Source organism: Mastigoproctus giganteus, chromosome 5 (assembly GCF_048544385.1).
Source record: "Mastigoproctus giganteus isolate SK-2022 chromosome 5, ASM4854438v1, whole genome shotgun sequence".
In the NCBI taxonomy this organism is placed as follows: Eukaryota; Metazoa; Arthropoda; class Arachnida; order Uropygi; family Thelyphonidae; genus Mastigoproctus; species Mastigoproctus giganteus.
The window spans coordinates 104509324-104526830 of NC_143579.1; the positions used below are offsets into that span (position 1 = coordinate 104509324).

Genomic DNA, 17507 nt, shown 5'->3' on the forward strand with positions numbered 1-17507 from the left:
TAATGGAGTCACTGATTAAAGATGCACTGAAGGATCATCTAGACAAGACTGCAGCAATAATTCAGATACAGCATGGGTTTGTTAAGGGAAAGTCTTGTCTGACAAATTTGATAGGATATTATGATGTGGTTACAAAGGAACTGGATGCAAAAAATATTTTTGATATCATATATTTGGATTTCAGGAAAGCTTTTGACACTGTTGCGCATGGAAGACTATTGTACAAATTGGAGCAGACTGGTAAGTTGCTACAATGGATAAAAGGACGGTTGAGTGGGAGAAGACAGAGGGTGGTAATTAATGGGTGCTGCTCTTCATGGATTAATGTTATTAGTGGAGTCCCACAGGGTTCGATGTTAGGTCCACTGTTGTTTTGTATATTTATTAATGATATTGATGAAGGTATATCAGGCTTAGTGTCGAAGTTTGCAGATGATACAAAGGTTGGCAGGGTTGTTAATGACAGTAATGGCAGTGTGCTACTGCAACAGGATCTAGATAATTTGGGCAGATGGGCTAAGAAGTGGCAACTGAAGTTTAACCTTGACAAATGCAAAGTACTGCATATTTGTAGAAGTAACCCCAGAGAAACGTACCAACTGTGTGGTACTACACTTAAGGTGGTAGAAAATGAAAAAGACCTGGGAGTAATTGTGCAGTCAGATATGAAGTTTTCTGAGCAATGCAGACAGGCTGCCAGGGCAGGTCACGGGGTTTTGTCAATGATTTATAGGAATTTTGCTAGCAGGGAAAAGGAGGTGATTGTCCCTCTGTATAAGGCAATGGTCAGGCCACGCCTTGAGTACTGCGTACAGGTCTGGGGGCCTCATTTTAGGAAGGATGTAGATTTGCTTGAACGTATACAGAGAAGGGCAACAAGATTGGTGAGGAGAATGAAGGGATCCTCTTACCAAGAGAAGCTTAAATTCTGCAAATTGTAGTGGCTGGAGACTAGGCACCTGTGCAGTGATCTCTTCAAGGTGTATAAAGGCCTTGAATGGATTGAGCACGCTGAATTCTGATGGGATCCTTCCACTTGTTCAGATTACGAACCTAAGGGGACATAAATTCAAATTAAAAAAAGACAGATGTAGAATAGATTTGTGGAAATTTGCCTTTAGCCAGCAGGTGGTTAATTGCTGGAACAAACTTCCATCTGTCATTGTGGATGTTGATAGCTTAAATTAATTTAAGGAGGAACTGGACAGGCATTTGGAGGGAATGGTGTGATTTATTTTTTTGGCTGATGCTGCATAAGCTCATACACTTGCTTTCTTGCATCACATGCCACTACTACTACTATTCACTGTAAAGGCTGAACTGGTCTGTGCCAAGTTTCATCAGTGTGCACAAAAGTGTTCTACTGGAAAGGCATATTTAATTTGGTGCAGTATAATCATGTCATCATGGATTGATGACATGATTATAATGCAAAGAGTAGTTATAAAATTTTGTTTTAAAGCTGAAAAACATGCAACTAAAAACAGTTACAATGGTGAGTGCAGTATATGGACCTGAAGCACTATCATGATGCAACATTTTTGCTGGTTTGGGGAGTTCCATGAATGGGAGGGGGGGAAGATGTTCAAGGCAATGTGTGGAGTGATCGCCCATCCCAGTCTCGTACAGATTCAACCATCAAAAAAAATTCGGTAGTTAATGAAGGATCACTGCCTGTTCCTCTGAATGATGGCAGACCAGCTTCACATCAGCACGGATACCTTGAACTCAATTGTTGTTGAAGATCTGAAAAAAAGGAAACTGTGCTCACACTTTGTACTGCATGCATTGATGGTGCAATAGAAGGAGGAATGAGTTGCTGCATGTCAAGATTTGACTGAGTTGGCAGATAGTAATCTAGACTACTTTTTTTTAAATCTCTTTTTTTTTTTTTTTTTTTTTTTTGGTAGTTGTTGGCGCATTGGCTTCTGTGGCCATAATGCACCTCCCAAGGTTTTTGCCGTACTTTGATCCAAGCTCGAGGCGGGATTCAAACCCGCGACCTTTGGGTTGCCAGGCAGGCACTTTACCCAACTGACTAGCCCGGTGGGCTTTAAATCTCATAACTGGTGATGAATCCTAGTGCTTTGCATATAAACCTCAAACAAAAAGACAATCAACTGCATCAGTTGGAGAAAATTTGCTGAGGCCAAAGAAACTCAAGTTCCAAAAGTCCCAAACCAAAATGTTAGTGTTTTTTTTTGATTGGCAAGGAGTTGTGCATGAACATTTTTGCACTGGAAAGAGACTGTGGAAAAGAGTTCGGCACATTAGGCCAGATGTGGCCAAGTCAGGTAAATGGTTCTTGCGTCACGACAATGCATCTTCACACAACCATCATATCAAGCAATTTCTCACAGAGAATGTTGTTACACAGTGCCTCACCATTTCTCCTATTGGCCAGATTTGGCAGCTGCTGATTATTTTCTGTTACTCATAGTGAAATTCCACCTGAAGGAGCAGCATTTTGACAGCATTTCAGAGATCCAAACCATGTGTCGAGTGAGTCAAATAGGGTTCACAAGATCAGTTCCACAGAGCCATCCAAAAGCTGGATGGCTGGCAAAGAGGTGCATCGAGTAACGAGGGATGTTCTTTGGAGATTAAATGGTTTTTTCCCTTGTGATTTTGAATTTTTATGAATGTAGTTGTAAAAATTTTCAGACATGCCTTGTATATGACTGTTGTTTTTACTCGCAATACCAGTAGTTTTATGCAGTCACTGGATCTAGAGCAGTATTTATACCTGTAATCTCAAGAGAACATAGAGCCTGCCTGATAAGGCACTTTATCTGCAACACAAAAGAGAACAATTTGCAGCCAACATAGAATGTCTTGGATGCAATCTAAAATACTGTTATTGCTTAACACAGTATTGAATCAAGCACATATAGTCAACTGTTTCAGAAAGAGTGGCTTTAGCATTAGTAGAAGCATATAATGCAAGGAGGGAATCATATACATCAGCCAAAAAAAAAAAAAAAAAGAGAGAGAGAGAGAGAAAACTTCCCATTTCACTCATCCATTCATTCCAAAAGTCTGTCTAGTTCTTCCTTGAATTTATTTGTTATCAACTTCCACAATGACTGATAGCAGTCTGTTTCAGCAATCAACCACGTGCTGGCTAAAGGCAAATTTCTGAAAATATATTCTACAACTGTCTTTCCTCAATTTGTTATCAACTTCCACAATGACAGATTTGAATTTATGCCCCCCTCAGGTGCATAATCTGAACAAGAGGAAGAATCCCATCAGCATTCAAGGCCTTATACACTTCAATCAGATCACCTCGCAGATGCGTGGTCTCCAGAAGCTGCAACTTGCAGAATTTAAGCCTTTGTTACTCTCACCATCTCATTGCCCTTCTACGTACTAATTCCTGTAGCTCTACATCCTTCTTAAAATGAAGCCTCCAGACCTGTACACAGTACTCAAGGTGTGGCCTGACCACTGCCTTATACAAGGATAATCACCTTATCCCTGCTAGCAAAATTCTTGTTTATCATTTACAAAATCCCTTGACCTGCTCTGGCAGCCTGTCTCCACTGTTCTGAAAACTTTATATCTGATGCCACAATTAGCCCCAGATCTTTTTTATTCTCCACTACCCTGAGTGTAGTATCGCACAGTTGGTACGTTACTCTGGGGTTACTGCTATTCATATGCAGTACTTTGCATTTGTCAATGTTCAACTTCAGTTGCCACCTCTCAGCCCATTTCCACAACTTGTTTAGATTCCGTTGTAATAGCGTACTATCATTAACAAACCTGCCAACCTTCGTATCGTCTGCAAACTTCGACATTAAGCCTGTTATAACTTCATCTATATAATTGAAAAATAAAAAAAAACAATTGCCACAATGCCAAACCTTAGAGGACTTCACTAATAACATTAGTCCAAGAAGGGCAGTGTCCATTGATTACCACTCTCTGTCTTCTCCCACTCACCCATCCTTTTATCCATTGCAGCAACTTGCCGTTAATGCCATACTGCTCCAACTTGTACAGTAGTCTTCTATGTGCAACAGAATCAAAAGATTTCCTGAAATCTAAGTATATGATATCAATATTATTTTTGCATCCAATTCCTTTGTGACCACATCATAATATCCAATCAAATTGGCCAGACAAGACTTCCACTTAACAAAAACATGCTGTGAACTGTAACTGCAGTCTTGTCTAGACGATCCTGCATTGCTTCTTTAACCGGTGACTCCATTATTTTCCCTGGAACAGAAGTTAAACTAATAGATCTGTAATTACTTGTGTCACACTTTGATCCCCCTTTGTGAATTGAGGACACCTTTGCACATTTCCAATCCATGGGGACCTCCCCTGAGTCCAAGGAGGCTTTCATAATTATGGCTAAGAGTTTGCATACTTCATTTTCTGCTTCCTTTAATATAACTGAATAGATCCCATCCACCCCAAGTGCCTTTCTTATGTTCAATTTCAACATTTCTCCTCCACTTTGCTCTCAGTTATTACAAAATCATTTAGCTCCCTGCAGAGTTTGATAAACTTCTGGCATTTACTTCCCTGAATAACTCCTCATTCATGAATGTAGATGCAAATAGGTATCTTCTTAGACTCGGGGCTTACCTTCCACCACCACCTAAGGTATCTCTAGCCAACAAAATTCAAAGGTACACTGCTATGATAAGGCGGATCAGCAGGGCAGACTGGGGGCTGAAACTACTCATTCAGTTTGTCAGCTACCTCAGCAGGTTCATCAACAACAGAACCGTTGATGTCAAGTGGACCAATCTGATTCATCCCTGTCCTTCTGAAGTGTACATAAGTAAAGAAGTCTTTACTGTTTTTCTTTGCATCCTTTGCCAAAGATTTCTTGTAATCTGCCTTTGCTTGCCTAAAGTCTTTTGTGACTTGATTACAGACTATCTTATATCTACCATAAGCATCTGTGTCTCCTGATAATTTATGTGTCACATGAATTTTTCTTTTCTGCCACGAGTCTTATTAGTTCATCTGACATCCACTAAGGATTTCTTAGTTGGTATGAAGAGTCTAGTAGCTTCCAAAATACTTTGGAAGCTACTAGGCTTTTCATACTATTTCATAGGCTTTTCATACTATTACTATATACTTTTATACTATTTACAAATTAGTTAATAGTAATTTGTAAAGGTGATTACAGTGGTCTCAGAGACCACTGTAATCACCTTTACAAAAGCAAAAACCCTTTCCTTTACCCCTGATGGTAGTTACACCTTTGAGAAATCCCAAATCGGTACATGGTGATCACTGTCACTTTATTTGCAGATTCTTAACATAAGAAGAATCACTGCTGATAATCAGATTAAGAGTATTGCTCCCTCTGATTTCCTCTGGCACATGCTGCTATAGAAAACAGTCATCCAGTAAATCCACAAAAGTTTTGCTAGTGTTCGAGTGACCAACCCACAAGTTCTCAATATCTGGAAAGTTAAAATCTGCCATTATAAAACATCCTGATTTACTACCCATACTCTACTTCTCTGTAGAGTTGTTCCTTGTACTCATCAGAGTCATCAGGCCTATAACACACTCCTACTCTAATTTTTGCTTTCCCAGTGCTTATGTCACACCAAACTAGCTCACCCTTGCACTGTCCACCCATGTCAACTGGATGAATTTCCTTAGATTTTTATGTGTTTTTAACCTAACAGCACAACCCCTCCTCCCGTACTATCTTGTCTAAACTTTCTGTACATATTATACTCCCCAAATTCCAATTCTGCATTCCCTATATCTGTGTGACACCATGTCTCTGATATCCCAACAATATCTGTCTTTGATGTCTTTAAAGAGAATAACATTTAAAAAACACAGTCTTGAAAACAAATGTGACAGCAATGCTGAGAAATGGTGACTTTGAAGAGCATGCAGATTTTGTTGGAAAATTTGAGCAATTTGTTAAAGTGGATGATGTTGCTACCACAGCAATGCCATCAGTAGAAGAGCTGCTAAGTACCAATCAAAACAAAGTTTTTTTTACCAAAAGTGAAAAAGAACACTCCACCTTCTAAAAAAAATACCCAAAATATGTTGGCCCGTAGTAACAATAATAAAGAAACAATAATTGCATTTGATAATGTTTGTACTGTAGTTAACAAAGCTGTGCAAACATAATTGGAGTTGTTCTTTAAATTAGATTAACAAGTTAATTGATTTGTATGTTTACTGTATGTTAATTGTTTTAATGTTCAGAATGTAATTCTTGTTTTACTACTTTGTGATACTAGTTACATATGCACTATATTTTTGTTTAAATTATATTGTTTCTTTTCTCTAGTTTATCTTATAAATAAAAGAAAATCTAAGCAAAATATGTATTATTCTTATTAGTTTTAGACAAGACTTGATACTACTATTTTATTTTATTATTTTATTTATTATTATTTCTTTATTATTGTTAGTTATATATGCACAAAAAAAGCTATAGCTTGACAATTTTGGTGGACCTTGATACTACAAACCTTGCTATTACAGATTATGAAAATTCAGGTCCTTGACCTTTGTATTAATGAGAGTCTACTGTAATTATTGTCACTGCCGTGCTAGGTGAGTTGTTGAAAATGGCTTTGGGATTTTTACTCAATGATTTCTTATATACTTCAGAAATATATTAAAAGAAAGTATATTAAATGCTCTGTCAAACCAAGGTGGTAATGCTCAACAAGAAGCATTTAATGTAAGAGAAAAATTTACTACTTTTTTCATTTCTGAACCTGGGGCCAGTGTCTTGCCAAATTATTAAAATTTGAGGCCATAGTTATAAGTATTATGCTGTGTATTATATTACCTTTGCTCATTACCTTTCTTACTTTGCTGTGTGCCTCTTACAATGAAAATGAAAACTAAAAATGACAATGGAATGCCAATTAATCTATTTAAATAATAAATAAATAATGCTTACCTTGTAATTTTTCTCCTTTTTCTTTCCACACTTTATTTTTATATCCTGCATCTGATTATCTTCTGCCCGAAAAATCATTCATTTTTTTTTCATCCATTTTGAATGAAAATTAAATTTTGTCTCTTCATCATGATACAAATGACACTGAAAATCTGAGAGACTGGACTGTTCTCTGATTGAACAACAACAACATAGTGATTGTTTTCGGCACAACACGCAGGTCCCAAGCCCATTCAAGTATCCTTTCAAAGAAAGACTGTGGACATGTGAATTGTGACCAGCAGTGTGAATGTCAACTAATAGTTGTATGTGATTACTATTGAAAATCTCTACTACGAATATTTGGATTGGATCATGATCTAGCTGTGGCTGGACAGTGCTTTGACCAATAGTGAGACTACCACTATTACCTGATATTGACAAAACCTAAAATACATAGCAGATCACATTCTCAACATATACTGCTATGATAGCCATATTGATATATTGGTAGATTCATAGATGAAAGAGAAACATAAATCATAAATCTGACTAAAACCCAGAAGAAAAGTAACCTCCTTTCTGAAAAACTAGAGAGTTGTCTTTTGAGAAATCTGAAATCAAGAAATCTTGATTTCGGATTTCTTGAAAGGTATGCATAATACTTAGTTATCTAACAAATATAAATGTGGCATAACATTTCATATTATGTTCAAATGCTAAGAAAAGTAAAAGAGAAATTACATGAAGTCCTTCACTTATGTCATTGAGGCATTCTCTGAAAAAACTGTTATGAGTCAGACTGTTGTATCTTGGAATATAATATTCCATGAGGTTACAATTGTGAAAAAGATCCAGAGAGCATATGTAATGGAGGATGGGAGGAGTTTTTACCCTGGTAATGGTGACAAAACAAAGAACAAAAAAATTTTGAAAAGTAAACTGACTTCAGGGATAATGTCAGTGTCAATAGGTGACATAAGGCAGGGACTTATCACTTTATAAAGAGCTCTATAATTTGGTAAAGAGAATAGATTGATACTTTTATAATAAAAGTATAAATCTGTTCTGTACTGACGAAAAATCGAACCATGTTATTTCTGAAATGCTTAGTCTAAAATATGTTATTCATCACACAATACAAACTGATATGGTCTTTCTCCAGTATGTCGCCTCATGTGCACCTTTAAACTTTTCTTCTCTGTAAAACGACCTCCACACTGATTACACTGCCATGGCTTTTCTCCACTATGTGTCTTCATGTGACGTTTTAAATTTCCCTTGGTTGAAAACCTGGAATTGCACTGGTTGCATGAGTATGGCTTTTCTCCAGTATGCCTCCTTTGATGAACTGCAATTGAATATAAATATACACAAGGTAGGATTAAAAAAGGTTTGATACTGAATTTGTTAACGATATCAGATCATCAAATAAGAAAAACTATTTCATTTTTTAACCTATAATGTCTGGAGTTTTCTATGGTAGGTAGAAATTTTGTTGTGCACAAGCAGAAGTTTAAAGAACCTTCAGAACATATAGCAGTGGCTGGCTCCAAAGATTTAAAGGCAGGAATAACTTGGTTTTTTGTGAAATGTTTGTGATGAGTCTGGATTAGTCGATAAAGAAAAGGCTACAGACTGGTTGTGTCTGTATGGTCCATCCTTGAAAAATATGAGGCAAAGGATATTTTTAATCTTGACAAGACAGGCTTATTTTATAATTTGCTGTCAAACAAAACATTTCTTGTTTGAGGAGATGTCTTGTTATGGTGTAAATTAAGTAAACAAAGACTCACTGTTCTGCTATTCTGCAATTCAGATGACTACAAAACTACGTCCACTTGTGATTGGTAAGTTTTCCAAGCCAAGATGTTTTAAAGTAGTTAACCAACTTCCCTGTGATTATGAGGCCAACAGAAATGCTAGGAATATGGTCAAAATTTTTCAGTCTTGGCTATCAAAAGTGGACAGAAGAATGGCTTCAGAAAAAAGGAACATTTTGATGATTCTAGATCGTTGTACAGCACACAGCACATTCTGCCGAGACACTTAAGTTGCAAATATATGGCTGCTATTTTTACCCCCCCCCATCCCACCAGTTTAATGCAACCACTGGATCAAGGCATTATTTATAACCTCAAGAGAGCATACAGGGCCCGCCTGATAAGGTACTTGATCCGCAACATAGAAGGAGGGAACAATTTGCAGCCCAATTGGAATGTCTTGGATGCTATCTGTAATCTTGTTATTGCTTGGGACAGTATTGCATCAAGTGTAATAATCAACTGGAGAGAATATCATTGAAAAACATGGTCCAGCAGACGAATGTGATAGCAACATTGAGGAATGAAGGAATTTGAAGGAGCATATGGATTTTGTTGGTGAATTTGAAGAGGTTTGTGAAGGTGGATGATGAAGATGCTACCACTGCAACGCCAACACCAGAAGAGCTGCTTGGCCCCAAATAAGACGATGATGTTTTTGTTACCAGTGACAGCGAAAGTGAAGCAGTGCACACACACTGCCATCTAAAAAAGATGCCCAAAATGCATTGAACATAATAGAGAATCTGATGACCTGCAGTAATGTTGATAAAGAAACAACTATTGCATTTGATAATGTCTGTGCTGTAATTAAAAATGCATATAGGACAAAAGCTGAGCAAACATTGGTTTCTTTCTTTAAATTAGATTAATTAATTACAAAGTTAATGGTTTGTATGTCTTCTTTTATATTAAGATTGAAATTCTTTTTACTGTGATACTAAAATATTATATATATATCAAAATATATACTGTACAATATTTCTGTTTCCGTTAATCACTTTTTTCTTAATTTATCTTACAAATAAAATCAAAATTTTTAAAAAAATATGTTATTCTCCTATTACTGTATTGTTAGACAATGCTTTTGTTGTTATTTTATTTAATTTTTATTATTCATTTTATTAATTTATATTATTTTTGATATTATTATTATTTATTATTATTCTTAAATATACAGTATGTACCAAAAAAAAAAAAAAAAAAAAAGGTAAAATTTTGACACTTTTGGAGAACCTCGTTATTACAAAACATGAAAATTTAAGTCTCTTGAACTTTGTATTAACGAGATACAAATCATTGGTTGACATCAGTTTTTTAATAATGACTGAATAATGGGTTGTTTATTAGGAGTTTTATGGCGCATCATAATCTAAGGCTATTAAGCGCCCTGAATAATGGGAATGTGAAGTCTAACCTCCCACCCAGTCCATCAGTTTCAATTATCTGAATTTGTTTCTGAGATCAAGTTATCAAAGAATTGGAATTCACTGTCTTCAATTTCCACTTGAAAGTTATTATTATGTTGTTATTTGGTTTTTAGGAGCATTAGCAACTAAGGCCATATTGCTCCCGGGATATACGGTGGTCATTCTCTGACCTTTCCGCATCCTCTGCAGTCATATATCATCTCTCATTTTTGTTTTCTTGGTGTTCATATGTCACACCAGGCTGACTTGATATTATACTGGCTATCCAAGTGAATTGGACATGTTCTTTCAGAATCTATGATCTTCTCAACTAAGAGCTTTATTCCCCCCACCCCATCCTTTCTACAGATGGTATTTCAACAATAACACAGCAGATTCATTTTGGAGCCGGAATCACCAACATAATAGAAATAAATAAATATAAATCCACATTCCTACATCTGCATTTGGTGACTTTTAATAATTCAAATTCTTCAAATTTATTTACTGTGCATTAGTGCATAAGCAACTGCAATATGTGCCTGTTTCAGATTTTTCTCCAGATTCCTTGAGCGCTGTTGGTTTGAATTGTCATAGTGGGAAACAACTGGTTGTTTTAGGGATTTTGCTGCATGCCATGACTATTTCAATTAGGTTTTGATGAATAATTTGTGGAAGAAAAATTGCTATGATTCTATAGTTTTCCCCATTCACTTCTTCAAACTTCCATGTAGGTGTTTTCACTGGATGACAGAGGGACACTTTAATCAATGAGGTGACCACAGAATTTTTTTTTTTTTTTTTTTTGTCCTCGCCTTTTCCCCATTATATATATGAGGTCAGCGTTTTTACTGTTTTGGCATGAAATTTTACAGCCGGATGCCCTTCCTGATGCCAACCCTCACCCTTTATCCGGGCTGGGGATATACAATGGTCAATTCCCTGACGTACCACATCCTCTGTATTTGGTGGTCACGGGCTTGAACCCCGGTCTAATCAAGAAGTGTGTGTGCTATGCACTGCTGCTCCAGCACACCTGGCTGCAGAAGAATTGATAAATTTAATTGTTCTTTCAGTACTTCCCAAATAAAAAAGGGAATAGTGCTGGAGAGCATACTGAAAGATCAATGGTTGTGTTGGTGTTGCTTAGAGAATGAACATATGTTATGTGATCTATTGTTTAATATAGTGTGGCTGTTCTGGTCTAGAATTTTTTTTGATGACCAGTCCCCTTTTGTTTGTAGTAGAGTTCCCCATAATGAGTTATGCCCATGCAGGCCTTTGAACAAACAGACAGGCAGAGGCAGTGTGGTGAGTTCTTCAAGATCTTCGTACTGCACATTTATATATGGTGTAAAATGGATTATGCAGAGTGTGATGAAGATTCCCACAGTTCTACAGACAGGAAGTATCCTCCACCAAGAGACTATATAGGTGGAATATTTGGGTTTATCAAGACAGTGACTCTTCCATGTGTTGTGCCATTTTGTACCCCATCTTTCCCATGGATTGTGTAGTACTGTACTGTGGGAATGTCACTGGCTTGACATATGTCTCCTACAAACAAAAACTGAGAATCCAGATTCTCAGTTTTCATTCTTTATGTCTTCTTCATTGATTAAAATTTCTAAGGTGATCTGTTTCAATCTTCTTTTTGCTTTCCATCTGATTCTGGGTATTAAGTTCTGGTGCTGTATGTTTCTCCTTTTGATTTTGGGAGGGAAACAAATTTAGCTGGTAATACTGAGAGGGTATTAATTTCCTATCCTTGAGGTAACTCTGCACTCAAGAGACCATAAACATGAGGAGAAAGTTTTATTTATTTTTCAGTAGTGGGATTGATAGAATTCCAGGAAAACAGGTTTGCATGTAATATGAGAATAGTCTGTTAGTCGTCTCATTTTCTTAGCTTCTTGAAAACTGACATTATTGTTCTCTTTTGTATTTCTGTACCAGCTTTTCTTTTTTTCAGATTTCACATGCAGAGGAGAAACCAGATGGTCACCTTTACAATTTAGGCATACAGAATGAACAGCTATACATTCTTCCCTATCACATTCTTTCAAGAAGTATGTAGCACGGCTCAATGTTCCACGAGAAAATGTCTGCAAATGTCCATACTTCTGGCATTGAAAACACTTTGGTGGGTTAGCTATGTATATTTGAGATGACAGTTTAATCAACTTGCCTTGATTATTGTATTTGCAGTGGAATAATTTTCCATACTTCACAACCCCCTAAATGAAACAAACCCAGTGCCATTTTTTAAATTAAATTTTAGTTTTTTTTAATAGTGAAAATAATATTTTATTAATCATGACATATAATTTATTCCATTTTAGGTTGTTTGAAATATTTCTTGAACTGTACGGTTTTTTTTTTTTTTTTTTTTTGTTTACTTGTCTTCCATTATATTCCCTTCCCTTAATTTCTGGCTCTTTATCCCTCAAGAAATAAACTCTTGAAATAAGGAGAAAAATTTTCAGAAAAATATATATGACAGGTAAAAAGGGCCAAATTACAACATGGCATTTCCCCAGATGTATTGCCTGTAATTCATATCTGATCCCATGTGGCATTTATCAGATGAGCATCGGGGATTAAAAGTCAATATCAAATTGGCTACTTACAAAAACAGCTATATCAGTTCTGAGTTGGTAAGAAGTTTCCTCCTCTCTAATAAAAAGGCCTTTTTGACTCTGGTGAATCCTCATGTTCTCAGCTCATTTTGTAATATCTCTTCTTTAAAATTTATAAGATCCCATTTTGAAACTACTTCTTTAGATGTATCTAGTTTTGTATGGAGTGACTGCTGCTTCAATTAATATATTGCCCGAGCCAAGGCATCTAACTTAATTAGGTGTAATATATTTTCAATTTCCTTCTGAATCAACATTTTCACTGTCAATTGTTCACCTATGGAATGCGTAATGAGATATACGGGGATGTTACTTATGCCTGTCTTTAAGCATTCTTTTTTGCCCTGAGACCTGTCATGGTTAGCTTTGTCTAAAGTCAACATATGATGAAAGTCTGAGTGAGTCGAGGGTACATGTTACAGTCCATGCTTAATTTCAGACGAAATGCCCTTAGTTGAGTGATTAGGTTTAGTGGTGTTTTTCCCTTTTATGACCAGTGGAAAAGTAAGATGAATTTTGCTTAAAGTTTACATATAGTCCCATTTACATAATAATTCCAGTTTTAGTTACCACTTTTACTATGAATAAACCAGCATCACCTTGTGTAAATCTATTTTCAGTTTTTTTAATTTTGCTTCTTCTGACTTTCCTTTTATCTTTGGGAGGGGGGGGGTAGTCTTGGAACAGTAAGCTTTACCAGATATGCTTTCATTAAGGAATGTTGTTGTTATGGCTGATTATATATGCTTTCAGGTCTTAATATGAACTCTCCTTTGGCATAAAAAATTTGTTTGTTTACCAATACTGTTCAAATCAATAATCTTTTTACACATCTTACAAAATGTCTTGAATCCATCATTTTTGAATTATGTCACAATTTTATGATCCATAACAAAGCCAGGAAAAAGATCACAGTCATGCAAGAAACAAATGAACGCCTTTCTGTCAATCATATTCACTTCAAAGTTATGTTCATGGTGCAGCAAAATAAAGTCCATCCACAGCATTTCTGTCCAGTTCTTTTCTTTATTATACTTACTTGACATCACCATGAAAAATGGGTAAATAAATAACACTTGATTCCAACAGCAACCCACACAAAATGAAGTTCTAATTAATAAATAAAAAAATTATGTAGTCAGTACTCCAGTTACAAACCCTTTTCAGATTTCTAAAAGTTTTTAGAAAACAAATAAATACACTGCTATATTTTACAACCAAATCTACACAACAGATTTTAGCATACTGCCACAGTAGCCACAGAATTAACCTATTTCTAAGCAAAAGACAGCTCCTATCACCACTTTCGTATTGTTGTTTTCATTTCTAGCATGGCGAAAGGGTTGTCACCCCTTTCGGCATGCTAGAACTCTTTCAATTAAATGAAACAAAAAACTACACCACGGGTAACCCTCGTATAACATGGTAATTAGGTTCCTATAAAATGTCATGTTGTGCAAAACTGTGAACGACTAAGAAAAAATACAAAATGGGGGGGGGGGGGTAACATTCCAAAAGCTAACAAAAATACACTATTTCATTAACAAAATGTTAACAAAACTAACAAAAATACACCATTCTAGATTTCGTATATCTTCTGCTCTTTTTAAAAAAAACAGTAATCTGGGTTTGTTTGTTTTTGTTTGATAAATCTTTGGGAATTTCATTGTATGGAACCAAGCATTTTTGAAGCTCCCTTTTGAACTTTGTGCTACTTTCAGTATTAGGATCTGCATTCGAAAAATAAGATTCTAATTGCTTGGCTAACTTTATGTAGTCCTGTATGCTTTTTAGTGTAAAATTTGGAAGTTTAGAATTTTCATCTGCACTATCATCCTCTGAATTGATTTGGTTTTTCCTGATGCCATTTCCACCAAATCCGCTTCACCAGCCTCTTTTTCTACCAGTATTCTTGAACATCTTCAGTAATCATATCTTTTTTTTTTATTTTTTTTAGGAGCATTGGCAACTAAGACCATGTTATTCTGTGTATATTGTCCGTAAATTGCATAACGCCCGAGGTTGATTTTCTGTTTTTCTGGATCAAAAATCCTTGTTTCTGGGAGAAAAAACCATGCTACCCTCGCCTGACTAACTTAGCCACATTGTGAAAAAGACCCATAAAAATTCCTCCCGTCATCAACAGGATTCAAACTTAGGTCTTTTCCACCTGGTGTTGGGGAGGAGGGCAATTTATTAACTGTGCTACTCACGAGGGCTTCAAGTAGTCACCATATCATCAAAACCCCCCCTCGTACCGATGTAGCAAATTGTACTATCGCACCGATTCCATTTTCTGCCAGTTCAACCATAATTCCTGAATGAACTAACTCTAGCCATACATTTTTCCACACGCATTTAACATTGACGGTTTTACTTCTTTCAGCGATAAAGCTATGATTCTGATACAGTCTGCAATTGAGAAATGTTTCCATGCCTCCATTACTTCAATAGATTTGGAATGAATTTTTTCCAAAATCCATTGTAACAATTTTCTGATGTAATGAGTTTTTTTAAAGGTGGATATAATGCCTTGATCTAATGGCTGAATGAACGAAGTTGCACCTAGTAACAATGGTGGCGGCAGGAATATAACTTCAACGTTTGGATGACTTAAATCTTTTGGATGGCCTGGTGTGCTATCCAATAGTAATAAAACTTTGAAATCTAGAATTTTCCACAAGTTCAACAAGCATAAGTTCAATAGCACAGTACATAACACAGGGATTTCCCCAACAAAATCAAATACAAAGATTTCTCAATTTTTTTTGACTAGCAAGTCAACAGCAGGGATTCAGAAAGAGTGGAAATGAAAAATTACATCCAACGTAATCCCCACACAAAAGCTCAAAAATACCATCATGCGAGGTTTACCAAAATTCTCTAACCATGTTAGGCGAAACCGTGTTGTAGAAGTACAGTGTTATACATGGGTTGCATGTATTTATAATTTGCAGTTACTTCTACTCTTGGTGAATTTTATCATATTAGGTACTACATGTCTGTAGCAGCCTAAAATAGTACACACCAAGGAGCCTACTAATTCATCGATAAGCACCCATTCTATCACTTCCCTGACTTACTTTAATTTCCCTAAATATGCATCCAGTTTGCAAGGATCCTGTGCTGGTGGTAACTAATTATTTCAGAATCTGTTTCTGTGCATATTATTATTATTAGTCATATGGTGCAAGGAAGCCTGAGGCTTTTGCTGCACCAGCCAAAAAAAAAAAAAAAAAAAATTCTGAGTTTCCCCGAGAGAGAGAGAGAGAGAAAACAGAGTCAGAACTAGAAGGGAATCACCAAGAAAGAGAAGAATGACGATATCCAGTAGCTCAGGACCCTGGCAGCTGAGCTGAGCTGGATATCATCATTGTATCATCTTGGTAATTCTGGAAACAGAATTACCAAGCCCATACTCACCTGATGTGAACCCGTGGGGTTATAGTCAGTCATGAGCTGTGAATATTTTAACAATGGGCTCACAATTTTTCTGACTTTGTACCGAGTAAATTTGATCGGTCACGGAAGTGACGTCATCCGCAGCTTCCATCAGAGGCACTTCCCACTCTCGCACTACTAGTAGTGTGATTAGAGCGTGTGACGCATTTTTTTTTGGTGACCAGTATGATATCTCGAGTCAGGGCAGATTCAGGGGGGATGGACAGATGCGGCTTGTTACCCCTTTAATTATACATATAAGTGAATGTGTAAAATGTTTCTAGGTCTGTCTAAAAAAAAAAAAAACTTAAAAACCTGGTCATTATGCCTTGCCTTACAATGATAACTGGATACAACAGTGTCTGGAGTTCTAACTTTTTAGAATTTTTGAATAGTATGACGTCACAATCATGCTTCCTGAAGTTAGTACTGCAGTAAATATGATTGCAACAATACAAATATTTATCAACAATTTTTTTTTCGTCTCACATTTTTGGTACATTCCATCGTTAAGTGCCCCTAACAGCTGTGTATGCTGTTTCAACTACAAGATCGGCACCTCAATCGACGCTGTTTCCAGTTACATTTAGATACACTGCAACAGCATGGGCTCAACATGCAGTTGACATCACAATATTATATCAGAAATGCAAGAACAATATCCCAAATGACAATGCACTGCACCCTCAGATGTATAAAGTTCCACAGCAGATATGAACTGAAAACTAGCACCCTCTCTTCACTGCTGATCATCGACAGAAAATACTGCGGCATCAACAACATGCTGACGGTCTTCTCTCAAGCTGAGACACTGGAAACATTGAAGGTTTGTAGTAGTAGTGGTACAGCATGTTCAAGATTTGTTATTGTTGTTATATTGTGCCTTTTTATGTTGATGATATCAAGAGAAAAAGAACTGAGAAAGATTTTTTATGGCTATTCTTGATTTAATAGAAATAACTGTTTGCTTTATTGATGAGATAAATGCAAAACCAGGCATAAACTTGCATGCATAATACTACAAACTATTCCTTTACTACAATTTTACAATACTAGTTAAGCAAAGAAAAAAAAAAAAAAAGAACTTAAAATTATTACAAAGCAGTGACCATATTGTCCCCACCCAAAAAAACAACACGTGCTTAAAAAATTATTTTAATGTTACTAAGTTGGTGTATTTTTAATATGTCCCATCTCAGTAAAACGAATACCGGATTTAACTGGTATCATTTTAACTTTATATAGATTGTAAAGTTATTTCAACACACATTTGGTGTCTGAAAGAATTTCTCATGTA

The 17507-nt window shown here is 36.1% G+C and overlaps 1 protein-coding gene across 2 annotated transcripts in view; it reads right to left on the reverse strand.

The window, feature by feature from the left end:
* LOC150085605 (uncharacterized) overlaps positions 1 to 17507 on the reverse strand; it is a 400641-nt gene that overhangs the window by 110513 nt on the left and 272621 nt on the right. For both annotated transcript variants that reach the window (XM_090373388.1, XM_090373387.1), the window contains exon 7: positions 8045 to 8249. In XM_090373388.1, coding sequence (XP_090229514.1) covers positions 8045 to 8249 — 205 coding nt within the window. The remainder of the gene's footprint in view (positions 1 to 8044; positions 8250 to 17507) is intronic.